This window comes from Elephantulus edwardii, unplaced genomic scaffold (assembly GCF_000299155.1).
Source record: "Elephantulus edwardii isolate Elephantulus edwardi_28Jun2011 unplaced genomic scaffold, EleEdw1.0 scaffold00066, whole genome shotgun sequence".
Taxonomy (NCBI): Eukaryota; Metazoa; Chordata; class Mammalia; order Macroscelidea; family Macroscelididae; genus Elephantulus; species Elephantulus edwardii.
The window spans coordinates 8751873-8778219 of record NW_006399816.1 but is presented as its reverse complement, the minus strand read 5'-3'; the positions used below and the strand labels follow the sequence as shown (position 1 = coordinate 8778219).

Sequence of the window (26347 nt, the reverse complement as noted above, 5' to 3'; positions counted from 1 at the left end):
CTAACCCTCAGCCCGCTGCCCCTTCTCCCGCCCCCAAACCCCTATCCCAGCTATGATAACCCCTCCCTCCCAGGTACCACCCAGAGCCTAGCACATCCTGTCAGGGAATCATGGGCTCCAGGTGGGTGGTTCTGCTCCTTTGGGACACTCTTGAGCTGGGCACACTCTCCAGGGAGCTTCACACACATCATCCAAGGACAGCTGTGTACACTCATCAGGTGCCCCACACAGGCATCCCCATTCACACACCCGGTGTGCAAACACTCTTTACACACACCGCTGTCATTCCTTTTCATTTGATCTCTTGGGGAAAACAAAACAACCCATGTGGCATAGAGAGGCCACTGAGGGCCATGTGGTCCTCTGTACATAAAGCTAATAATACACTCAGGCTGGAGGAGTTGCTAAAATTAACAGAGCAGGCGCAAAGCAGCTAGGAGTGCTGACTGGGCAGGCCTGCCACTCTGGCGGGTTTCTCTGCTCTCCTCAGCTCTAGTTCCCTCAATTACAGACCAAATTTGAGACAGTAATTAACAGGAGAATGTTTGCATTTAGTGGTCTTCATAAAACCAAATTACATGAGGCAAAAACACCCATTTCCTTGCATTCTGACTAATTGTTCCCATCACGAGCTTTCAGATGTTCATGGATATTTCTAGGGCCTGGCTGGAGTACTAGAGCATTCACCCCACAAATGATGGGTCCCGAGCATCAGAGAGCTGCTCAAGAGGTAGTCTCAGCCAGTGAGAAGCAGCATAGGCTCTGCAGTCAGCTTGGGCTTGATTTTCTGACTCTACTAGTATCCTAACTAGTCATTTAATCTCTTCATGCCTCAGTTTCCTCATCTGCTCAAAGAACATAAAACAGGATTGTCAAAGGAATTACGTTATTATTTGTAAATGTGTTTTGACCTATGCTACTACCCATAGGCCAGGCTGTCAGGTTGTGGTGGCTTATATGCCACTATAATGTTGGAAGCCATGTCACTAGTATTTAAAATACCAGCACGATCACCTGAGGTGGACAGATTACAGTTGAGCTTCTGGACTACAACAGACTAGGAAAAAAGGTGATCTACTTTTGAAAATGAGACAATCCAATCCTATGTATCACAACAGAATATAGTGCCGGAAGATGTACGCTAGGTTGGATTTGTCTTTACTGTTGTTGTTAATTGGCATTGAGTCAATGATGACTCCTGACAACACTGTGAAAACGGATCTGAACACTGCCCTGTCCTTTGCCAACTTCGCCATCTGTGAAGGTCCCCAAAGTACACAGAGGCCACTACAATGGGTCTCACCAATGACCATGAAGATGCTACAGGACTGGGAAACACATTGTTCTGTTGCATGTGGGACAATCATGAGTAGGTGGCTAACAACCACCACCTATCAGGATTGTTAGAAGAATTCAATAAATCGTTATTGGTAATGTGCTTTGATATATGCCTGTTGTGTTACTAAAGGAATAAATAAAAAATTCAAGGATTGAATTATTGAACCAAGTCAATAATTCACAAAGAACAAATTCCCAGGGGACATGTGAAGGAGAAAGACTGACACTTGTAGGAAAAAGTCAAAGGATCCACTGAGGCTGGCAAGTGCAGAGAATCCTTATCAGGGACCCGAGGGCCAGTGGGGGGAACCAGGGGAGATAGTATTTCCTGACTGGGCAGACAATGGAATGTATTTACTAAGGCAGCAAGATTTCACGGCTCCAGGAAACTCAGAGTCAAGGTAGGAGGCCAAACTCACTGTTATCAAGGTAATTCCTACCCACAGCAATTGTATGGGACAGAGCAGGACTGCCCCAAACAGTTTCCGATACTGAAATCTTTATGGAAGCAGACTGACACATCTTTCTCCCTTGGAGGGGTTGGTAGGTTTGAACTGCCAATCTTGCAGTTAACACCTGGGTTCTTTAATCACTGCACCACCAATGTACCTTCAGTTTAAGGGCCTGACTAGTAATGTGAGATACCATGCCATTCATGCCAGGCTTCTGAGACAGGTGTCTTAGAAAAGGTAGGAAAGAGTTGGACTTTGGGAGCTGTCCTTAAATCTTTGCCAGAAAGCTGCAGAGCCTCACCAGAGCCAAAGATGTGTTCAGCACCATGGACAGCGTCAGTCGTGACTGCCAGCCCCACTCTGTAGGTACACGCCTTGAAAAGTCGGTAACAGCTTCTCCACTCCCATTCTCAGCCCTGGCCCCTATCTACTTTCATCCTGATGTCATGTGATTCCTTAATGGGAAGTTTCAGTAGGGCCTTCTGGATGACTAACACAGCCTTCATTCAGAAAGATCTCTAAACACTCCACATTTATCGACTTCCCATTCAGTATTTATTTCATTTCACCCTCCTACCAGTCCTGAACTGGCTGCTATCATCTGTATTTGACAGATGATGCCACTGAGGCTCAGAGAGTAGAAGTATCATCCCAAGACCACACAGTGAGATTCAGAGATATTGGGGGACAGTATGGTCTTATCTTGAGGTTTCAAGTACCTCAGTGGGATGTGAGGAGACCGATGAGCCCTCCTGGCACCTTTGACCCACACTGGGGAGGCATTCTACTGGGTTCTCAGTCTATCACAGGTCCCAAAGACACAAGAGGAAAACAGAGGGCTATGTATGCAGTCACAGAGGCAACAAGGTATCCATCCTCCTGATGCCCAGGCTTTCTGAAGTGATTGGGAGCATCACAGTTTTCAGGGTGCTATAAGTACCTCTCAGGTGCATCCATGCCCATCCTGTAGAAGGGAAAACTAAAGTCTACAAAGGAGAGAAGAGTGATATTTCCAAAGCTCCAAACTGGACATCCAATGTCCCCATTACCCTACTGCCTCCTAGAATCATCAGTGGATAAATCCCACAAGGCATGGGTTTGTTTCAGGTGTCATACTTAGCAGGGAAACACTAGAGAGCTGGACTAGGACAAATAAGAACTAGCTTATGTCTGAAGTAGAGGTCTTAGACCGCCCCCCGCAAGCCAGATAACCCTTCCCCATCCCATTGTTCTTGAAGCTGAGAAAAAGTCCAGCCAGCAAGACCCTAACTGGACTCTGGAGGCCCTGTCCCAATTTCAGGCCTAGACTGAGAGCCAACTCCAGGTCCTCACCCTCAGAGTGCAGCCCCAGGTCTGTCCTCCCACAATCCTGAACCTCACTTCCCAATTGGATGGACAGATCCATCCAGGTAGGCAGGTGGCCTCTCTGCAGGTTGGCTTGGGAGGGAGCAGGTGCCATGTAGAAGAGAGAAGGGGGGGGAGATGGGGGGGAAAAAGCCACACAGTTCTTTTCCACTATTATCTGGAGCATTTTATTGGGTGGAGTGGAAGGTCAAGGGAATTTGAGCTATAAGACTCAAGGACCAAACCAACAGTCAGTCTTTCCTTGAGCTTGAAGATGTAACGGGTGACAGAAAGGAAGGCCGAAGTGCAGGCTCATAATAGGATGATCTCCTTCAGGCTTTTTGTGCCCTTCCATATCAGAGCTTGCCTTCAAGCACGTATAATACTCATACATGTGTGAATATGCACATACGCAGTGCACGTGAACACATTAACGCACAACCGCACACGTGTGCGCACATACCCAGGAACCTATTTTTGTAAATACGTTCCTCTGTGCACCCTGTTTGGTTTTCACCTCATCCTTGCACCCACCTTCACAGCTGCATCTTTCTTGCCATAGGCGTTTGCATACATTAGGCACAGATGCTATTCACTGGGAATTCTTTCCGTTCAATGAAAGAAAATGTGTTTTTCTGTCCATTAAAATAATTTCCATTGTTAAAGATCCATGCAAAGTACTACTTCTTCTGTGCCTCCTATCTCTTAACCAACTGAGCCTCAGTCCAGCTGAGCCCTGGTTTTAGAACGCAGAGTGCACCGTGGGCTCCTTGAGGGCAGGGACCTTGTCCAAGGTGCTTCTGTATCCCTGCAGGGTGACTCAGGCTGTGGACATCTATGCTTTCTTCCGGGTGAGTGGTACATCCTGGTCTCATCTCACACCTCCCTCTGTTCAGGCAGTTCCCTCCCAGACACGCTCCTCACACAGACCTGCATTCTCACTTTTCTGTGCAATGTATCCACCTGGAAGGCCTGCTGTCAACTATACCCAAGAACTCAGCATCTTCCTCCCCAAAGGGGAAAGGGATAGTCAGTACTTCAACCTCAAAAGCTCAGAATCGCAGAGCCATCTTTAGCTGTCCTCTCTTCCCTCTTCCCTGTCCCTCTGGGTCCCCTTAGCAGATACTGAGATGATAATGATAACAACAGAGGAGGACAGCAATCAACATTTATTGGGGACTTGATATTTGCCAGTCACTAGTCCGAGTTCCTGATAAGGATTATTTTATATAACAACCCTGTGAGGTAGTGGTTACGATCATTCCCATTTTACAGAAGAGAGACTGAGGCTCTAAAATAGTAATGTTTTCAAGATGCCTGACTTTTGAGTCCTACATCTGATCACTTTGCAGAAATATAAATTCTCGTAGCAATATTTTATCCCATCCCACCCTCTCCCCAAACTCTTTGCACTACTCCCACTCCTTTTCCCCATTCCAGGTTCCATGTGTCCTATTATCTTCAACTTCTTCACTCCAGGACCCCTATATCACTTTCCATAACTTCCCTAAGTTCTGTCCTAAGAACTTCACTTCCAAACCCTATATACCCCTCCTACTCTGTTCTTCCTCCCTTCCTGCTGCTACAACTTCCCGCCTATAGTAGAAATGACTTCTAGAACCTTTAAGAGTCCAGCCATGTGTTTGTTAAACTTCCAGCACCCATCTGCCACCTTTGAGGACCCTTGTGATGCTAGCACCTAGTACACAGCCTCACAGTCCACACCAAGTTCTGCCTTCACTATAAGTGACTTCAGCTCCATATCATTCATGCAGAAAATAATCTGGTCTTTTGGGGCCTTGAAGCTGCCCCAAGCAACTCCACTCAGAAATTCATTCTAATAGTCCTTAGACCATCACTACCTCAAGCTCTAAAATACCACATCGTCAGTCCTTTCTCTGGCCCAACCACCTCTCCTTCTAGCCTTCTTCTTCAGTTACGTTACACACATTCTTTGAGGGCAGTGCTGGTTCGTGGTTGAATTCTCACCTTCTGAGTTAGGAGGTCTGGGTTTGATTTTCAGCCAATGCAACCAATGGGAAGCCATTTGTGAGTGAAGATTGGGCGTTTTAGCAGAATTTCAGATTACAATGGTTCAGGGAGAAAGTCTTTGTGATCTACTTCTGAAATTCAGTCAGAGAAAGTCTGAGGAATTGTTGTTGTTGTTGTTATGTGCCGTCGAGTCGTTTGCGACTCATAGCAACCCTATGTACAACAGCCCTAAACCCTACTCTATCCTGTGCCAATTGCATTGCCTCTGACACACCCATCCCGATTACCCCAGTCACTGAATCAATCCACCTCATAGAGGGTCTTCCCCTCCTGCGCTGTCCCTCTACGCTACCCAGCATGATGTCCCTTTCCAAAGACCTGGCTTTCCTTGCAACATGTCCAAAGTGTGTCAGACGAAGCCCCAGAATCTTTGCCTCCAAGGATTAGCCTGGTTTAACCCTCTCTAGGATGAATCTGTTTGTTTTCTTGGCAGTCCATGGTACATTCAATACTCTTCTCCAGCACCACAGCTCAAAGGCGTCAATTCTCCTTCTATCCTCCCTAGTCATTGTCCAACTCTCTGATGCATAACAAGTGATTGCAAAGACCATGGCCTGTATCAGGCGGACCTTAGTCTCCAGAGAGACACCATTGCTCTTGAGTACCCTAGAGAGGTCCTTAACAGCAGACTTTCCCATCGCAATACATTTTTTTATTTCCTGGCTGCTGGTGCCAAGAGTGTTGAGGAATTACAAAAGTCTAATCTTATGGGGAACAGGACCACATAAACTGGGGCTGACTTGGTAGCAACTAACAACTACAACAACATCTGTTCTTTAGTGCCCTGGATACGACCAGTCCTCTGACCCTCTCTTTCTCTTATCAAAATATCCCTGCCTTCTCTCTACCTTAGACATCATGGTCCAGATCATCAAACTCTCAAATACCAGTCAGCACCCTCATCTCCCTTGCCCCCATCCTCTGACACGCCCCTTTACAGAAATCGCAGCCCTAGAGCATGGCCCAGCCTTGGCCAACTTGACTATGTCCAACTATGAACCCTTTTCACGTTTACCCAGGGGCTGCATAGGAAATTCCACAACATCAGATGAGTTTTACTAAATAATCAAGTCTCTTAGCCATGGTGTTTCCATTTCCTCATCATGGTTTCCAAACCCAGCTGGACACTCACATCTGCCAGCCCTTCCTCCTAGGAGACCTTCGCAAACTTACTTCATCTCCACCGCAGCTAGTTCAAAGGACCTCCTCTCCCATCCAAGCTCTGGAGCAACCACTTTGCCTCTCCCTCTTAGCAGATGACATCACCTTCTGCTTCCCAGAGAAAAAGAGAAACCATCAGAATGTCCCTTTGCTTTTTCTGCCATCAGACTTGCTTGTATCACCCTCACTCCTTTCCCCTCCTTCCAGTCACAGGGAAGTGGGAGCTCTTCCACCTGCCCTCTGGACCTCCTACCCTTTTTCCCTCTCCAGGGACTTTAATCTATAGCTTATCCCCCTGTCCGCCTATATCTTCAATCTCCCTACTCATCATTTCCCACCAGTTCTCATTTTCTTCTTTTAAAGCTCTCTAAACTTAAAAAAGAAAATCCTTCCCTAGATGCCAAAGCCTCACTTCTTCTCCCCTTTGGGATCAAGCTTCTTGAAAGAAGTATCACTGCCTCCTCTTTCTCATAGCTCATTTCTGTCCATAGCACTCCCCTATCTTTTCAGCAGCAACACCATCAAACACCTTGCAGCTTAAGTCCAACAGGCACTTTTCAGTGCATTCCTTTCTCGATGATCCTTAGCTCATCCGACTCCACAGTCTGTTCTTTCTTCAGGTAACTGAGATGCTGCACTCTGTACATTTTTCTCTATTCTCTCTCTCCTTTCCATTCTTGTGTGTGGACTCCTCTTTCTCTGAATGACCTTGTAAACATTTCTGTTTCTTTTAGCCCTTCTGGTGGCCTGGTGGGAAGGAGGGGCACTGCCAATTGGTTCAAATCTACCAGTCACTCTATGGGAGAAGGATGGGCGATCACCTCCAGTGCAGTTTACAGCCCCTGAAAACCTGCTGGAGGGTCAGCTATGGGTCAGTTCCAACTGGACAGCACACAACAAAAGAAAGGCTTCCTCTATACACCCTGCCTCCATGGCTGCACCAACTCCTGCGTCTTCAATATTCTGCTGAATGGCAAGCTAGACCCATCTCTTGAACTCCACATCCATGTGTCCATTGCTAATTCACATCCACACCTACATGTCCCTTAGGTACCATACACTGACATGTCCTGGGAAAGTTGAACAGCTTCCCATCTCAACTTCCCTTTGTTCCCAATTGGTACCATAAGCCATCCAACGACTTCGTCTGGAAACCCAGGATTTACTCTCAGCTCTTCATTCTCCCTTACCTTTTTTTTTTAACCTGTAAGTCTCCCTTACCTTCTGATATGAAATCCTGTTGGATCCAGAAAGTCCCACCAACACACCACCTGGACAACTCCAACAGTTCCTAACCACAGTCTTGTGACCCTCTCTGCTCCACTTTCCATTCTTCACACTCCACCAAGTCCAGAGTCCTCCCTCACCATCACCTCCCAACTAAGAGCCAAATTCCTCATTGCCATGGTCAAGGCCTTTCCTCCTCTAGGCTCTGTCTCCTCTCTCCCAGCTCTCACCATTCCCTGCCTCATAGCCTAAGAAACTCTTAGGACTCCAAACATGCCATGCTCCCTACTGCCTCCGGGCTTCCCTAGATACTGTCATCTACGCCTGGAACTACTTCACTACTGTGCACCTCCATGCTCCCTTGGTTCAAATCAAGTGTCACTTCTTCTGGAAAGCTTTCTATGTATCCTAAAGACAACCAGTCAGGTGTTCTCTTACATGCTGCCTTAGAGGTTGGGTTCTAGTATCATATTTCAGTGAAAAAGTGTATTTCCTTGATTGTCTACCTTATGATCATGGAACTCCCTGAACTTGGCACAGTATCTCTTACATAACAGGTCTTAATGGAGAACTGTCAAATAGGTGAATGAATGAGTGACTCAGGCGTCAAGGTCTGAGTGGCGGGGAGTCTGGAAGAAGTGACAGAGAATGGGTGGCCCTCTGAGATTCTGGCTTTCACAGATCTCTGATCAACACTGAGGAACTTATCACATTGAAATCTCCAAGATTCCCAGCATGATGCATCAGCAGATGGTCCCACCAGGTGCTGTAGAGAATGGTGGAGAAGTCACAGAGATGAGGGGAGGGGCTGGAACTGGGGGAAAAGGTTGATGAACAAGCGATGGACCAGGAGAAGTATGGCAAAGTGGGTAAAAGGAAGGGCTGGTGGAGGAACACATGGCTAAAGACTTCAACTGAGGCAGTGACTGCTTCTAACCTGGCAGCAGAGAACAGACAGTACAAAGACATGCCATAGACTTCATACGGTTGTCCCACTAAGAGAACGCCAAAGGTTCTCATCTCTCCCCAAAAGACTCAGGACAGAGACCCAGGAGTTCCTAGGGGTTGGTGAGGAAGGAAGTCATTTCGCTTCTCTCCCAGAATCCCTCTCCATCCCTCACCTAGTAGACAATTCCTCAGTTTCCCACTACAAGCCCCTTAGGCACCCTGCTCATCCTTTCTCATCCTTTGTTGAAATGTGAGCACGTAGCTGGACACAGGGCTGAGCAGTGGGTGTCTCATGCTCATTCTCTGACTGTTTAATGGCTGGATGGGAGATGAATAGATGGTTGGAAGACTGTTGCTAGGGCAAAAAGACTACCAAGCAAACTCAGAATGTACTAAAATGATAACACTGATTTTTGCTTCTTACACTTTTTGCTGTTTTCTCAATTTCCCATAATACAAAAAAAAATTAAAAAGAAAAAAATCAACCTAAAAACACTTTTAAAATCTGGGGGGGGGGGAAAGGCCTTAACTGTAAAGAATGACTAGCGGCCCATGCTCCAACCCAGGTCAGGGAGCTCATAAGCTGATGGTGAGGTGAGGAGGTGGTGAAGGCCCAGGGGTGTCAGGATGAGACTTTTTTTTTAGGATGTCCATTTTGAAGTTGGAAAGACAGGGGCCATTTGAAGGCAAGTGTAATAAGAAAAGAGGACTATTGCATTCCAGTGCCTGCCCCTGCACACACGCATGAACACACACCTCTATACACATGCCACATACGCTTCACCTTTCGAAGCACGGGAGTTGTTTGAAAGCATCTATCTTACTTTCCTCCATCCTGAAGATGGTGAAACCAGGCTGCTCCTTGGAGGCAAGGATTTTGAATCCCCATTTGACATACTTTGGACACACTGCCAGGAGGAACTAGTCCTTGGAGAGGGACACCATGTTTAGAAGGGTGGAGGAACAGTGCAGGAGAGGAAGACCTTGGATGAGATGGATTGACTCAGTGACTGGTGTAATGGGGGTGGGGGTGTCAGAGACAATAAAATTGCCTCAAGATAGAGTAGGGTTCATAGCTGTTGTACATAGGATTGCTATAAGTTGCAAACAACTCAACAGTACATAACAACAACAACAACATCCTTCTTCCCAGGTTCCCATTTACCTTCCTCTTAGGCAGAGCTGCTGCCTACCTCCTAACACACTATATCCACCCTAAAGAGCATCTGGTTGTCTCTAAGGTAGGGGCCTGGGGTCAGACATGCAAACAAAAGTCCTTCCCAGCCTGTGTGCTATTGCATTTCAGTCTCCCCCACGCCCTCAGACTTTAAATAGCTGCCTCCCACAGCCCTCCAGGGTCAGGCTGGTCTGCTCTGTGTTGGCCTCTAAGGGAATCTCTCTTCCCTTCCAGCTGCCTCTTCACCCAACCCTACACTGCTCCCTCCTCGCCACAATGCTCTTTCTGACCTCAGGGTCTCCCCCCTTACAATAGATGAATGGCTCCCTTCTGCCCACCTCCCTGGCCACTAAGGCTCTATTTATAAACCACCTCGAAATCTCTGACTCAGAATCACAGGGCTCCCAGGTAGCTGCTCCCTCAGCTGCCTGGGGCTGCCTCCAGAAGTGGTTCGATTGAGAGCCAAGGGCATCGAGTGCTCAGCTTATGGGTGCGCTGTTTGGATCTAGATGTGGTTTTTTATTTTTCAGTTTTTCTAGAACATTATAAATTCCTTGAAGAATAAAAGACTCAAATAAAGATATCCCGTGCCCTTGTTTGAGGCTCTCTCCCAAGGTCCCCATGGTTCTGGGCCCATCCTGGACTTAGCCCGTACTGTCCTCTTGGTCAGGCGGGTTAGTCTCAGCCACTCCCCAAGGAGAAGGTGAGTTGTCCAAGGACTGTAACAGATTGATTCTCCTCTTTCCTTGCAGTGATCTTTAATCATATAGCATGGGGCTTCTCCAGCTAATCTTTGCACACAAATCTCCTGGGAGTCTTATTAAGCTACAGTCTGATTCAGCAGGTCTCAGGTGGGGCCTGAGAATCTGCATTTTCAACAAGCTTTCCTATGGGGCTGGTGCAGAACAAGGCTAGAGTAGCAGACAGGGCGGTTAGGCACTCCTGCATTTAAATGCCTGGCTGTGTGACCTTGGGCAATCATTTAACCTCTCTGAGCCTGTTTATGCATGTGTCAGTAAGAATGATAGAGTCAGCATGACAGAGAAGGAAATGATACAGTAAGTGCAACACTCTGTATGCAGTGTAAATACTCAGTGCAGGTTGACCATGACCATTGTCACCTATTCCTGTGATCACTAAGATGCAGACCCTGACCTGAAATGCAAGACATGGTCCCACCTCAAGGAACCTCCAGTCTGGGAAATGGATACTCTCAAGTCCACAGAGGGAATGTGATCCTGGCCAGCTCCATGTGTAGCCAGGATCGGAAGGATGAGGTAGGGAATGAAGCAGGCTAGAGGAGCATTGCACCAAGCAATCTGCGGGTGACTTCCAGAAGAGTAATTCACTGTATTTGACAAGGTGGGCAGAGAGGAGCAGGGGCGGCATGGCCCAGTGGGTACCAAAGGGTACTAAGCCCTTGAAGAGGAGGGAGCCTGAACATGTCCACTGGTCAGGAAAGACATCACTGGGGGGTAGAGAACAGGGGTTACAGGAAGAGTCCAGGACAAGGGTCCTCATTAGAGACTCGGAGTTAGTCCCACTGTCGGAGTTAGTCCCACTGTCTCTAACTTTCTGCAAGTCCTTGTCCCTCAGTTTCCCCATTAGTATGAGAAGATGGAGCTGGGTAATCTCTAAAGACACATCAAATTCCATGAATCTCTGCAGTGCAGAGGCTAAAGAGGTCAGCCAAGGGCAGCTGACCAGATCGAAAGCTTGCTACAGGAAGAAAGCACATCTCAGAACTCTGACACCCTATCCCGCCCCGGTACGGGTCAGAAGAAAAGAAAGGGAGGTGTCTTAAAGATTGTGATGAGCGGTCAGGATTCTTATGGGCCCCACGGGAGCCATGAAGGTTGCACAAGAAAAGAGTTCCAGGGGGAAGGGATTGTGACTGCATCTTCTCAAAGGCACAAAAGACACAGGCTTGGGCATAAGGCGCTGCTTCTCTGATAGGCTGACCTTCTCCTCCAGAGACCCTAAGTCTGTGCACACACGGAAACACACATACCACACACAAAATGCCAAAGTGCGTGGGAGGTGCGCTCCGCTCGACAGTACCCTGGGCTGCCAGGTGGCTGTGCTCCTTCAGTAAACAGCCTAACCGCTCTGTGCTTCACCAGGCAGCCAAGAAATGGAATTGGGAGAAGAAAGAAGAATTGAGGAGAGATACAGAGGTTGGTGAACCTCTCTGTCCAGCTTACATGAAGAAACAGAAGGCTCAGACATGGCTCCCCCAGGAACCTTCCGCCCCACCACTGGGGAGACCAGAACTGAAATAGAATCTCATTGTAGAGTAGCACATGAGCATAGCCCCCGGGGAAATTAGGTAGGAGAGCTCACCTGCTCCTGCAGAAAGGAGGCACCACCGACTGGAAAGAGACAGGCCTGAGCTGCAGCATGATGGACTGGGGTGGACTTGGGGCAGAACTTTCCAAGGGCAAGGAGCATTGATCAGGGAAAGAGTTAACAAGAATCCACAAGAAAGGCTGCTCCAGAGAGGCTAGTCCCATAATGGCTCTGTGGAGGGTCTACACAGCCCCCTTATTACTGGGATGATGGGGGAGGCATCCACCAGGCAATAAGAACGCCCTCTGTGGGCCACCTAGGTTCTGAGGATCCAGAGCCAGGGGACCTGGGCTGCCTCCCCCTGCAAAACACGGTTTGATGAAGGAGTTGAGCAGGGCCATCCCTGAGGTCCTCCCAGGCCCTAGAATTTCCTTTTTCTGCTTCCTAACAACCTGCAAGGAGGAAAAGGGGAACAACCCCCTGGAGATGGACGCCTTCCACAAATGAGCTTGAAGGCCAGGCTGAGGAGTCAGTATTTTACCCCAGGCTCTGGGGAGCCACGAGGAGAAGGAGGCAAGTGCAGTACAATCAGAGAACTGCCAGCTGCTAACACGGAAGGGGCCTTAGGGACACCCCATTCCACTGGCTCCCACAGCGATGGGAGCAAAATCTCTGGGCGTCAGCCCCCAAATCCAATCTGCTGAGCCTCACCTGGGGCCTCTGAAGCAGTCGTAATTGCACAGAACTGCCCAAGTGACTCTAGAGAGGCAAATTTAGGCTTTGGGTTTTGTTAAAACCCAACCCCTCCCCAGTCTTATCAGAGGAGGCAAGCAAGGTCCAGAGAAGAGAGGCTGCGGCCAAGTCTACACAGCTGGATGGGGCTGAGCTAAGTCATAAAGTGGCCTCTCACTCACCGGCCAGGCCCCCTTGGCTCCGTCCCCAAGAGCTGCTGAGCAATAGGACAGGATGATGATGATGCCTCAGAGCCTCTGGGACCGGAAGGACAGCTTTCTACATCTCCTTCCCTCCACAAACTCCAAAGCTGACTGTCCTGTGAGAGGAACTTGCCTCAAAAATATATTGCAATACTGTTGTCTAATGTGACCTTAGTCTCTGTGGATCCTCAAATCCTGAGCACTTTGGAGGCCAGGTCTGAGACTCGGGTGGGGTGGGGGAAGGGGACAAGGGCTCCGTGGGAGGAGAGGCGCCCTTTCCAGGAGGACATTTCAGTTAATTTTCAGTAAGTACCTGGGCCAGTCTCTGGAAAACATGCCCAGGGAATGAAGAAAATAAACACTAATCTCCATCTCCATAGGGACCCTGGTCCAGTGGGGATCCAAATAGATAACAGAGTCCAGCACACACGCGGGGGAGTGAGCCTGGGCATGTTCCTCAGCACTCAGTTGGCTATGCCTTGGCAGAGAGAGCTGCCCACAGTTAAGGAATCCCCCACCCCCTCTGGGGTCATGCTGCTGTGTGGCTGGGTGTCACCCTTCAGTTATAACTCACATCACAGCAACTCAGTGTAATAGAGAACGTGTTTTCCAAGAAAAATTGAAGCCTACTGCAAGGTCCTTCTTCTGCAGGGCTGCTGTGTAGGTCTGAACCACAAAACTTCCTCTTAGCAGCTGAGCACAGAAGCACTGTGCCACCAGGGAGGATGCTTTTCCAGAGCCATGGGGACTGCGTAAACCCAGGGTCATGCCTGGCTAAGCCTCACTCTGGCAAAGTCTCCAGAAAGAGGGAGGGAGGTACTTATCAGCTCCCCTGGTCGCCAGTGCTGTCCCTGCCCCTGCTGGCTCAATTTGTACTAATGGGGTCAGGATTACGGGTTCAATACTTATTTGGCCAATTAGCTTTGCTCTCTTCTCCGCCACAGACTGAGCCCTGACTCTGGACACTGGGAGTGAAAAGGACTGTTGAAGTCACACGACAGAACAAGACAAGGGTCAGGAGGGCACGCTCAATGGGAGGGGTGGTCAGTCACAACCTAGGGACACTCAGGATGAGAAAAGGCAGGCTTCCAGGGGTGGAGAGCAGCCCAGGGGTTGGTCTTCTCGCATAGAGATAGACCCATCGGCAGTGTCCCCTGGTGGGTCCCACAAGTTTCTGCTAAAAGGTGACAATGGCAGTGATGTGGCCTGTAGGCCTGAGCATCTTCTATGTCCCTGGGGAAAGGAGCAAGGGCCCTGTCCTCTGACAATAGCAGGTGGGAGAAGCCCATAGCTGGCTTTAGCATCAATGGCTGAGGGAGGACTCACGTTAATCAGTGACAGGGGCTGCTCCAAGGGGGAACTGCAGGGTAATTACTTCTGGGCTCCAGGCCACATGCTCAGTGACATTATTGCGGCAGCATTAACACCTCCCTTCCGGGCCTGGGATGGCAGGAAAAGGGCGTCTTTTCAAAGGCTGTGCAGTCTGGGTTTGAGCCCAGAGCACTTTTCTGGGCTGTAAGGACCCAGGATGAGAAGACAGAAAGGTGTGTGGGGGACACACCCCCACACACACATATATACACACAGCACGCATGCACCCACAAGCACACATACACATTTAGCATCTTCTGATCTGGGGACAGTGGGGTTGTGGTCCTCAGGTGAAGGCAGGTTTGGGTAATCTATTTTCACTGTTGGCCATTCCCCAACTCCCTACATGCAAACGTCTAGAAACCTGCTTGCCAAGGAAATGTGCTTAATGGTATCTCTTTCCTTCTGATTCAGCTCGGCTCTGCTTACTCCAGGAAGCCTTCCCTGACCACGAGTCCTCATGCAAGTCTACCTCTTATCTGTCCTAAAACCACATCTAAGGACCTTCCAAAGTACTGAAACCTTTTTGCCTCTTTCCCAGGTGTTAGTAACTTCCATTCTCCAGGATAGGTAGAAAGAACCTTCACGTGGTCTCCCATAGGGCCTGGCTCCCTTAGGTCGCCCCTCCTCCAGCCCCAGAAGACAATGTATCAGGCAGCTCCATGCTATGTATTAATTTCTGAAAGTCTCCTTCACGTAGACATAACATATCCACCCACACAGGTAAATGCTTAGACAGACACAAAATCATCAGCAGCCAATTATCAGGCCCCCGCAGCTGCCTGATCAGACCTGGATCTTGCCTCACTTGGTGGATGCCTGAGGCGAGGGCACGGTGGGGCAGTGGGAGGCCCTCGGCCAGGCGTTGTTCCCTGTGTGCCCAGCCCTGGGAGCGGTTCTGTAGGCTACAGTGAGCTTGCTGCTGAATGGGGAGACCAAACACCAACCCTAAGCACTGAGAAGAGCAGGGCGGGGAATGGTCACATGTGAGATTTGGAGGCTCCAGCGTCCTCAGTGGTGGCACTGGTGTTTATTTATAATTTGTACTTTACCTCCCAGAGAGGACCAGAGGCAGCTGGCTCAGATGCTGAGAGGTGGAGGAGCTCAGGAGCACAGGAGGCGAGGAGCACGCAGGGAGGGATCCTGACAGGGAGGGTGCAGGGCACAAGGCTAGGGGATGGGTCATCTGTCCACCTGTCTGAGGGAGGATATTGGGATTGGCTCACAGGGCTCCAGTTCCTGATCCAGACTGAGCCCAGATCTTGGTCACAAGTTGAATCTTGATTCTGGATATAAACATACCCCTTGCCCAGCTCCAGACCACAGTCTTGAATCATGACCTTTGTCACAACCTGAGCCCCCACCCACACTGAGCTCTCACTCTGCTCACCCACACCAAGCCCTGAGCCTATTAATACATCGAGTCTCCACTCTGTTCACACATTCAGCTTTGTCCCTGGTCACATATCAACCCTACACCTAGTAACACGCTGACTCCTAACCCCAGACATAGAGAGTTCTGAATCCACAGACAAGTCTGTTTCTTCAATTCTCTGAAGGATGTAATGGGTAGACCACATTTGATTGTCTAGTTCTATGACTATTCGTCCCATCATCCCGTTTAAGCTCCAACCACCTCCACTCAGAAAACAGGGCCTGTCAATGTGGCTCCCAAATCCCAAAGGTCTCCACCCTAATCAGGACTCACCGCGGAAGGAGTAGGGGTCATCTCAAGTCAGCATGCCCGGGGGTGCTAAGCAGCCCAGGGTTGGGGCACCGGAAGGTTGACCTCAGCCCTAAGACATTGCAACTTCAGATTTGGAGAAAACTCCCTTCTTTAGAGAGAAGCCTAAGTTAGAACTGGACCTTGCCAATACATATCGCTCCAGAAAGAAATGCCTGGAACTGAGGAAACAAAGTAAAGCTCTAAGTGGCAAGACTACCCCCAGAAACCTGGAGAGGAAGCTGGGATGGACTGCTCAGACCTGTGACCTTTGCAACCCAACATGACATTCTCACATGGGTTCCGGTTTTGCATCTCCCCTGGACTCACTCTGGGATCTCAGGTCAATCCCTTCTTCTTCCTAAGACATGGCTCTCCATCTAGAAATGAAGGCTCTTGGTCAGGGGCTTCTCGCGGCCTCTCCAGATCTGATAGTCTGAGATCCTGATGAACGTCCTGCAGAACCCTCCTTCTGAGCTCCTGCACACAGATAATGTGTGGTCACACAGTATCTGTAACGCTTTCATTTTCAGAAGAGTGACTCCTTGAACTACTTGTGAACTGGGCTTGGTTTTGGGTTTGTTTTGTTTTGTTTTGGGGTTTGTTTGTTTGTTTTTTTAAGTTAACAAAAAGAGAAGACAAAAGGTGGCAAAGAAGGAAAAGAAAGAGTTCAGAGTCCAGCAGACCAAGTTCAAATTACAGTTCTGGTATTACATAGCTTCGGTGGCTTAGCTAAGAGTTGTGCTGTCAGTGCAAGGTGGGTGGTTTGCCACCTGCCGCTCTGCGGGCAAAAGATGGACAATCAACTCTCCTGTGACTTACTGCCTCTGAAAGCCGCGGGAGGGCCAGCTATGGGTTAGTTCTGACTCAAGGGCGCCCAACAACAACATTATGCAGCTCTCTGATTCGAAGCAGTCATTGTGTCAAGCCGGACCCAACTCATAGCTGACCTGCCAGTGGATCTTCTGAGGTAATAAGTAGCACGGGAGGAAATTACTCGTACTCCTCCCTCAGAGCAGCTGGTGGATTTGAACTGCGTGCCTTTGGGATTGTACTGCAGCTTCTTGCCATTAGGCCTCCAAACCTCCCTGATTTAAAGCGGAGATAATTTTCCCCCCTCATCATAAGAGTTTGTTTCCTTATCTGTAATTTGGGTCTAATAAAAACTCCCTTTCAGGCTAGTGTAAAGTACATGAAACCATGCTATAAAGCTCCTAGTATAGTCTGCCACCTGGTAGATAACTGGTACAGGGTGATTACTGGTCTTTGAATCCATCTGACTTTACTCTCCGTAAGTTTGAGTCTTAAGTTGTAAACTCAGACGCCCATAGTCAGTTAATTCTTATAAACACCAGGCTGGTTGTGAAGCAGAGACCGTGAGGATGGGTGGAGACTCTGGTTAACTGGACGGCAAAAGGCAATTAAAAAGTGGTTTTTAATTTAATTATTCTGTTTTAGCTCCTGCTTTGGAGTGGGGATGTGAGAAGAGAGCTGGTAGAGTTTCAGATTTTTCAAGAAAAGCCCAAAAGCCAAGTTTTGATGTGACATCTTTTGGGTTTACCACACAGGCTCAGATTTGTGGCGACACACCATGCTGGGTAAACATGCTTGCTGCAATCAGGCCACAATATGCTGCCTGGTGACCTCTAGTCTAAGTCTCTGCTCAGTCTCACCTTGAATGCCCTCAGTGATGGGGAGCTCACTACTTCTCTGTGCTACCTCCAGCCCAGGTTTTTTGACAGGTGCTGATGAGAGGGAATGTCCCCAAGTGGCCACCTAAGCCTTGGGACTGCAGTGATTTCCAGGGCGCTGGCAATGTTTTCTCAGTAAAGAAGCTTGGCTGGCAGGAAACATCCTCTCCAAAGCCAAGGAAATGCCCCTGCCCTCCCCATGGCCTGCTCTGGCTGGGAAATGCGGATTCTTCAGCATCCCCTGGGCCCAAGGAGGACCGCCTGGCCGGCCTCAGTAGCCCTTCTATTAATTAGCAACTGGCAGAAGCAGCGTGGTGAGAGCCCTTGAGCCAAGCGGATGTGTGTACTGGAGCCGCTGCCTTCTCAGTTATATGACAAGCCTCAGGGGACTGAGACTGGACCTTTTGCTCTGGGTGAATTCCCCATGGTGTCCAGTGCAGTAGCAGGCACAAGGGCCACCCAGCCCGCTGGGCTACTTGTCAGCCCTGTCATCTGTATACAGGCCAGTGCCTTCATCGTGGGGGTAGGGAGAGGCAACAGACAAGCTCAGCCCGCAGGGGAGGCTGCCGGGCATGGCCAGAGCCAGATGGAGGCATCAGGACTCAGACAAAAAGGCCCTGCTCAAGGCACTGAAGCAGCTGCTGTTGCTGGGTGCCTCTGTCCTCCTCCCAGCTGGCCACTGTCAGAGCCACCTCACACTGTCTCCGCTGCCTTGTCACTTCTGGATTCTCTCACTGACAACACGTGCTCCTGTCCAGATGCCTCATCCTATCCCAGAGGTCACTGTGCTTCCTGCCCTTCTTCCCCAGACCGGCCCAGGCCTGCCCTCTCTGGCCCTTTGGTTGGGGGAGAAGCTGTCATATGAGGGGGGAACCCAGATGAATTAATGAAGGTCTTCTGCCTGCTCCTGCTCCCTTCCACCTCGAGAGGCCAGCAGGGCGAAGGAGTCTATGCAGCAGGGCAGGAAGACAGCCAAGCAGGCCGGGACTCCTCACCCCGCCCCCCCCCACCCCGTTCGCCAGGCCAGCCATCAGCTGACCTCTGTGACTGCGCTGAGCCCCATTCACAGAATCCACTCTGTAAGGTGCCAGGAGCCAAGTGGAGAAGACAGAGCCTCTGCCCTGAGGGAATGTGGATCAGGAGCTCAGGCTAAGCACAGAACAAGCACATCATGTGTAATCTCAATTCTCTGGGTGTAGTTTGGACACAAGTAGCATCAGTATCACCCAGACATTTATTAAGCCATTGCCAGAGTCGATTTCTAAACATGGTGACTCCAAATGTGTTGGAATAGAAATGTGCTCCAGAAGGTTTGCAAAGGCTGATTTTTTTTTTTAGGAGATCACCAGACATTTTTCTGCTTGTGTGTGGACTTGACCCTCCAACCTTTCAGGGAGCAATGAAGAGTGTAGACCATTTACACTACCCAGGTACCTATTAGTATCTCGGACCCTATCCCAGGCCTCCTGAATCAGATCTGTCCTTTAGCAAGATCTCCAGGTGAGTCAGATGATGTTCCAGCTTGAGAAACACTGCATTATAGCAAAGAGAGGGCTCCACAGGTGGTTACAGGAGGGAGAGAGTGTCCCAGCAGAGGCAAGAAAGAAACTGGAGACAAGGGCAGGCAGACAGGCCAGTACGGCTGGAAGTCCTCTGTGTGAAGCAGACACCCAACACTCAAAAGCTCTCAGCAGCTAAGGGAGCAAGTGGGGCAGGATAGGAGTCAGTTCAGGCTCATCACGCAGCGCCTGGACCACAGGAAGCACACGGTTCTGACCCTTCTCCTCTTGGTTTTCTGTGCAGGAGGCAAACTAAGAGCATCTCAGCCCAGAGCCGTGTGGTGGCCTTCACAGCATATCCTCAACCAATCTTATCAAGTTGGTACATCCTCACTACCAGAGAATCCCGCTGCCCACTGTGCCAGCCGACAGCAGCCCCCAGGCAGCTCACCTTGGAATTCCCCTCTGCACCAAGCACCCTTCCCCCTCCTGGGCACGGCATCCCTGCAGCTTTTCTTCGCTGGGTTTGCCACCCTGATTGCTGTAGCAGCAACCCCCAGCCTGGGCAAAGTCTTACAGAAGGCTCGATTCAAGAAGGGGCCTCAGAAGCCCTGACACCCACAGCCAGGCTGCCACCTTCTTCCCCTCCCCCACCTCAGCCCTAAATAGTCTCTCCCTGGGTTGCTCAGAAAAAGAGATGGACGAAAAGCCAAGGAAACAGAATACCCTTCCCAGGGATAAGGAGAGAGAAACTCTTCTTGCGTCTAACTCTGTCTGATCCCTGTTTCATTTCTACTCCATTGGCAAAAAAGCCTCGTAGCGTGACAGCTAAGCACTCAGGGGCTGACCAATAGGTTGGCAGTTCAAATCTATCAGCTGCTCCAACGGAGAAAGATGTGGCAGTTGGCTTCCTTAACATTCCTGTCTTGAAAATTCTGTGCCTGTTCTAGACTGTCCTATAAGGTCATAACGAGTAGAACGAACCCAATGACAGTGGCGTTTGGTTTGGCAAAAGGACTATATTAAGTCCTAGACTACAGAGGGTTACTGCCATCACCACCAAGCTAGCACCTTGCCTTCCAACTAGGATGGCCTCAAATGGGGTTTATGATGTCAAGTCTTCATGGTCCTCAATTTATGGGGTCCATGAACCCCAAAGACTGAGCACCACAATATGAGTGACTGGATTTACAAGCATTTTTCTGGGGAAAACTGCTCATGTTTCCAAGAAGATTTCTGACTTCAAAGATTTGGAACCACTGGCCAAGGGCAGAAGCCCAGATGACCTGGTCAGGACCTAGGGAAGGGAACACCGAGGGCTTCGGTGGCTCACAACATGCCATCGGCCCACTGACAGCTCAGCAGAGCCTCTCACCACCACAGTGACCACAGTTGGGCAATTTGTATGACGTGGTGATTAGCAACAGGATTTTCACTGTCTAGGGAAGAAAAACGAGATCCTGAGTAGACTCATAATCCAAGCAGGGCTCCAACATAGAAAGGACTGGAGGAGGTAATGCAACATGGCAATAGAAGGGAGCACATGTTAGGGACCAGCAGTAGGAAATTGGTTTGGGTTAGTCCTTGGACCTGCAGATCATTCCCACCCAGAGCAGACACACAAGCTAGCTGTCAATGAGTTGACTTATGGGGATCCCATGTATGTAGAGCAGACCTGCACTTCATAGGATTTTTATGGCCGTGACCTTTTGTGATGACCTGGCAGATGAACAGACCTGTCTTTTGAGGCACCTGTGGGTGAGTTGGAACTTCCAAACCTTTGGTCAGAGGTTGAACATTGGCTGGGGCCCACCCAGGATGATTTCAGTGCCCTGCGGCTTCTACCCCACTGCTCTCTGGGAGCTCCAGGAGGCTCAGGCCAGGAGAGAATGAAGAATGAGAAGGGCCACTTTTTGTCTGTTGTTGACCTCAAGGTAGAGTTAAGAGTTCAGGCCCCACAACTGACATCTCACAGAGGAATTTTCCTACCAGGGCACATATCCACCCACACATCACCCCAAGACACCCACCCAAACAGACACTGGACATACATACACACGCATGAAGAAGACTCCCTGAGTTGGAACATGGAAGGCTGGATCAGCCATCTGAGAGAAAAACTAGCTACATCCTCACTCAAAGGGCCTCACTCCCTGTTCTCTTCTCCTTGGAAAAGCAGGGCCATCTGGAGATTATGTTTTATTTGCTTCAGGTTCTCACCGCCAGGCCCTGCCTCCAGAGCATGGTGTGTGTAAAAGACAATACTCACCCAGGTCCACAGAGGCCAGACAGCCAAGGGCAGGAGCCCGGGGAACAAGATCACAAAGGATTACTGCCACCTGGCCTTCTCCCTTAACAAACTATAAATATAAGTTTCAAAAAGACAAATGTGGAGTTGGAGGGGTGAAAAAGCCAGACAAGCCTTTGGAGTCTGGAGGAGCCATGGGGGTAACCAAAAGATGGGGTAAAATGGAAGAGGAGTAAGTGACGAGAAACAGAAGCACAAGAAAAGACTATTTTTAGGCATGGCCAGGTTATGCTGGCCCCTCCAAACACAGCCCACAGTCCTTGGGAAAGGCACCCAGCCCTGCTCCTCCAGGGACAGAGCTGCCGGAAGCAGCCCATGACAGTGGGCCCTGAACGCCAAACCGCAAACTCAATCCATCATGGTTTGCTGGCGATTCTTTATTAAGCCAATTCTGCTGGATCAATGCTTCCTGCCCGTCAAATTGATGAATAAATCTTCAACTGGGCTGAGCAATGCTTGCAGGAGCTCCCAGGAAGGCTGAGGTGGGCGATAGGCAAGGGTTCCAGACAGAGGCTCAAGGGCCAGAGGTTGGGAGGCAAACTTTGGGGACTGAGGCTTGGGATAGTGGAGGTGAGGTTGGACTACACTGAGATGAATGGTGTTTTGTTTAACAAAACAAGCTTAGAAGACTTCACAAGGCCACTGCCTTTATGACCTTCTAAAGATGAGTGTTTTGAGTCGAGAGGCAGGAGAAGCGTGACCACTATTTTTCCTGACACATAAGGATGGCCTCTCTTGGGTTTCTTTCCATACACCCCACACAGCCCCAGCCAGCCCAAGACTGGGCGCAGAGGGCAACATGCCTGCTAGCTACCAGTCCCTGTTGCTCATTGTGCAAACCAAACTCTAAGCCCAGCCTATCACTTCCTGTTGCCTGGGTCAGTCTTTCTGCGTTCAAGCTCCCCATCCCCACCCCACTCTCAGCATGTCCTGGGGAGCCTGCAGTTAGTGGGAGATTTTGCAGCAGAGGGACTGCAGACCATCATGCCAGAGAGAGAGGACACAGGTAAGACCAGAAAGGGGGGAGAGGCTCCCATTAATGAAATCAACCCAGTATTAGCCCTTCACCACGTAAAGTCAGGAGAGTACGGAAGGGCAAAGCACATAGCCCAGGAGGAACTCAGGGAACCTACATGCAAGCTTTCAGGCAGGACAGCAGGGCCTCTCCACAATTCTAAGCGGTTGATATGGTGGCTCCTGGGATAGCTTGTCTGCCACTACTACTAGGGATCTCAGATGGCAGGAGGAAGCTCAGGATACCCAGGCTGGGAGCAGGGGAGGCATGGCTTCTACAGCGTTCTAACTCAGGACGGGGTCCTCAAGACCCTGCAGTCAGCCAGAAGGGAGGCCATCACCGTCCAGCAAGCTGATTCTAGGAACCTAGCCACAGGTCCTGATGGGAGGGTCCTGCATTTGGTCTCATCTGCTTGAAGTCTATTTAGCCTGTCCTCTTGCCTCTCATGCCTCCTGGGAATGCAGGACATTAGGGTTAGGAAGAACAGTCCCTTAAATAAAAGATCTCTCTGTTCACCACCTATTTTAAGCCATTGGGTGTTACCTGACTGGTCATTCCCAGCACGAGAAATCTCTCTCATTGGATAGAAAATGTCTTTGCTCTCATTACAAATCCAGCTTCCCTGGAGTTTGCAAAGAGGGCTCTGGGTTGGCAAAATATTCATTAATACAGGCAGGCAATTGGGGTAGGCAGGAAGGAGAATGAGAGAGGGGGCAGGGCCCAAAGGGAGAGAATGAATGGGAATGAAACCCACCTCAGAAAGGTGGAAGCTTTCCAGATCCTCCACTCAACCTGGTATATCAGGATAACCCTTAGGGGGACCATGGGTCTCAGAACCCTGACTTTAGATACACGCATCCCTGATCCCATATCTGACAACCAGCAATCCCTCTTTCTATGTATACATTCACTCAGGTCTCAAGTCAAGCCTTATCAGTAGTTACGTGATGGGGGATAGGGGACAGGAGACAGAGTGAGTTCCTCTCCCTGGCTGGCAATCACACCTTTTGTGTAAAGATCGAGGACTGACCCAAGGACATTTACCAGTTTATTTGCACTGGGCCTTTAGAGTAGGGTGGGGTCCCAGATAAGCTTGAGGGTCAAAGGACAGATATCTGTCAGGACACCAAATATCTTCTCTGACCACAACCAGCAAGGTCATTCTTCCTTGCCAATCTGGATGCCAGCTGCCCAGGATGCCCACTCCTGGTCAACCAGTAAGAATGAGGGGCTGGGCCTAGGGTTAAGGTGAGTGCAGGGTGTTATCGTACTGAGCCCAAGGCCCAGTGACCCCAATCCTCTCTGACCCAGCCCTTTTTCTGCCTGCAGCTTCCCAGGTCAGCAACATATTGCCTGGGGTCAGCGCTGGTCTGCCTCCCTCTGGCCATGCTCTGCAGGATGACCACCCTCACTCTGCAGCCTTGGTGGGGGAGCTGGGAATGTGTGGCTTAAGGTGACAGAGCCCTATCCCATGAACAGGCTGGGCTAGTCCAGGCTCACAGCACCCTTTCTGCCCACTTCTAACAGGGGCCCAGAGCAGCGGAGAGGATGGCAGCTCTAACAATGGAAAGTTCAAAAACGTGCGGGGGGAAGGAGGTCTGGAGGTGTTTAAGAGCCTTAGGGTTCCCGGGTCTCTCTGAACTCAAAGCTTGAGGAAAGTTAACTCCAGCGGGGAGGCAGGACCTGGAGAAGCATGGAGACAGCTCAGGGGACCCATAGGATACAACCAAGCCCCTTACCTGAAGTCGCTGTAGGGGTGGATAATCCAAAACCCAGCCGACTTAACCCTTTCCTGCTCGCGCTCCACGGCTTTCTGACTGCCGAACATCCTCAAAGAGAATTTGTTGACTCCGGGCTGGAGCATGGCCCCAAACTGGCGCTGCATGAAGCCGGCCTGGCCCAGGCGCACCTCCGCCTCGGGAAGGATCTGGTCGCCAGCGGCCGCGCCTCCCTCCACTTTGATAGCGGTGTCCGCCGAGGGCTGCTCGAAGGAGGCAGAGGCCGGCTGCGGCGACTGCTGGGGAGGCGGTGGCGAGGCTGCGGGTTGCGCTGAGGCGCCAGGGCGCTCGGGTTCAGCCGCCAGGCCCGGGGGCGTCCTGTCCTCGCCGGGGGACGCATCGCCCTCAGCTATGAGCCGCCGCTCCTCCGCAGAGTCATGCAGGTGCCCGTGGCTGCTGCTGCCCCCCGCTCCGGCGCCGCTGCCACCTCGGCTGCCCAGCGAGGCCAGGCTCCCGCGGAATCGCCTGCAGTCGCCGTTCGTGCTGGACTTGCCCGTGCCGCGGGCGGGCCCCTCGCCGTCCGCCGCCCCGAGGGCCGCGCCCCGGGGCTCCGTGCCGCTCGCAGCAGCCGAGGGTGAGGGTGAGGGCAGCGGCCGCAGCCGGATGCTTCTACGGCTGGGGTCCTGGCGGCCCCCAGACCCCTCCTCCTCGGCGTCCTCTTCCTCGTCCATGATCCACGCCTTTGCCCCCACCTGCTGCGGAAGGCTGTACAGCCGCTTGCGCATGGACGGCGGCAGCTTGTCCATGGTGCCAAGGGCTGAGGCCAGGCCAGGGACCAGGGCGCGGATGCGGCGCTGAGGACCTGCTCCAGGTCCGCCCGCCGGTCAGTCCGCCCGCGGGGACGCGTCCTTCGCCGCCGGCGCGGGGCTGCCTCAGGCGCCCATGCTTAGCCAGGCTGCGCGCGGCCGGGAGGCTCCCAGTCGGGCTCCGGGTCCCCGGCTCGAAGCGCTGCGCCCCCTCCTGGGCCCGGCTGGGCGCGGGGACCCCGCGAAGCCTCCCTCCCGCGTTCAGGGGCGCGGCGCGCGGCCCGGCTCCAGGCGCCCCGCCCCCGCGGGGAACAATGAGCGCTGGGCAGGAGCGGCTCTGCGGCCGTGGCGCACGGGAGCAGCTCGGGAGCGCAGAGCGCACTGCACGCGCACCTCCGGGCGTGCGTCCGGCGAGCTGGTGGGCTGTCAGTCTGTCCAGATGCCCAGACTTTGTGGCCCGCCGGCCGTTCGGGAGCTTTCCTCGCCTCCTCTGGAGGAGCCCTGCCGCGCCGTCCTGGGGCTCCCGCCGCAGCCTAGCAGAGCCCAACGGCCCGCCAGGTTGACATCAGCGGCCGCCTCCCCCCGAGCGCCCTCCGGCAGCGCTCGGGCTCCCGCGCCCCGGAATATTCATGAAGCCGCCGCAGCTCGCGGGTTGCCATAGGAGCGGTTCCCGCAGCCGGGCCTGCCTACCTGGGCTTCTTAAAGGGGCAGTGGCGCAAGGGCTTGGAGCTGGGAGGGGGTAAGGGGCGGGCCCAGAGAGGGGTGCAGGGCAGACTCTCACTGGACCTTAAGGGTTGGGGCGAGAGACGTCCTTACACGGGCACTCACAATACCTTTCCTTGGCCAAGGGCTTGGAGCGCGCCCTAAAACTATGACTCCGGTTTGGTGGTGAATTTGTCACCCTGAGATTAGGGGGCGGGGTCCCCGGTCTCTCCTCTACGCGCTGAGCTGCCCTTTCCTGGAGATTTAGCTCCTCTGCTGTGTTTTCCACCCTCGCAGAGGGTGGCATGCAGGTCCTCTGAAAGTGGAGCCCCAGGCCTTCCCCACGCCCCGCCTGGAGAGGGGGTTTCCGGGAAATACGATGCGTCTGGGCTCTTCCTAGGGCTTTCCTGCGATAAGGGCAGTGGGCAAACCGCCGCTGGTCTTTCCCTTGCGGAGCTTCGCGGCGGCAAGGCGAGAAGGGCGCGGGGGAAACTCGGGGAGGCACAGGGCGCGCGGGTGGGACCCAGCCCTTCGAGGTAAGACTTCGAGGAAATGCGCCGGCGGCGGTCACGGACGCGGGATCAGAACGCT

General features: G+C 51.4%; 1 protein-coding gene across 1 annotated transcript in view; it reads right to left on the bottom strand.

Annotated features, from left to right (window-relative positions):
* HCN4 (hyperpolarization activated cyclic nucleotide-gated potassium channel 4) overlaps positions 1 to 26012 on the bottom strand; it is a 56275-nt gene extending 30263 nt beyond the window's left edge. The window contains exon 1 of the mRNA XM_006888319.1: positions 24270 to 26012. Coding sequence (XP_006888381.1) covers positions 24270 to 25054 — 785 coding nt within the window. The 5' untranslated portion in view covers positions 25055 to 26012. The remainder of the gene's footprint in view (positions 1 to 24269) is intronic.
* Between the last annotated feature and the right edge of the window lie 335 nt (positions 26013 to 26347).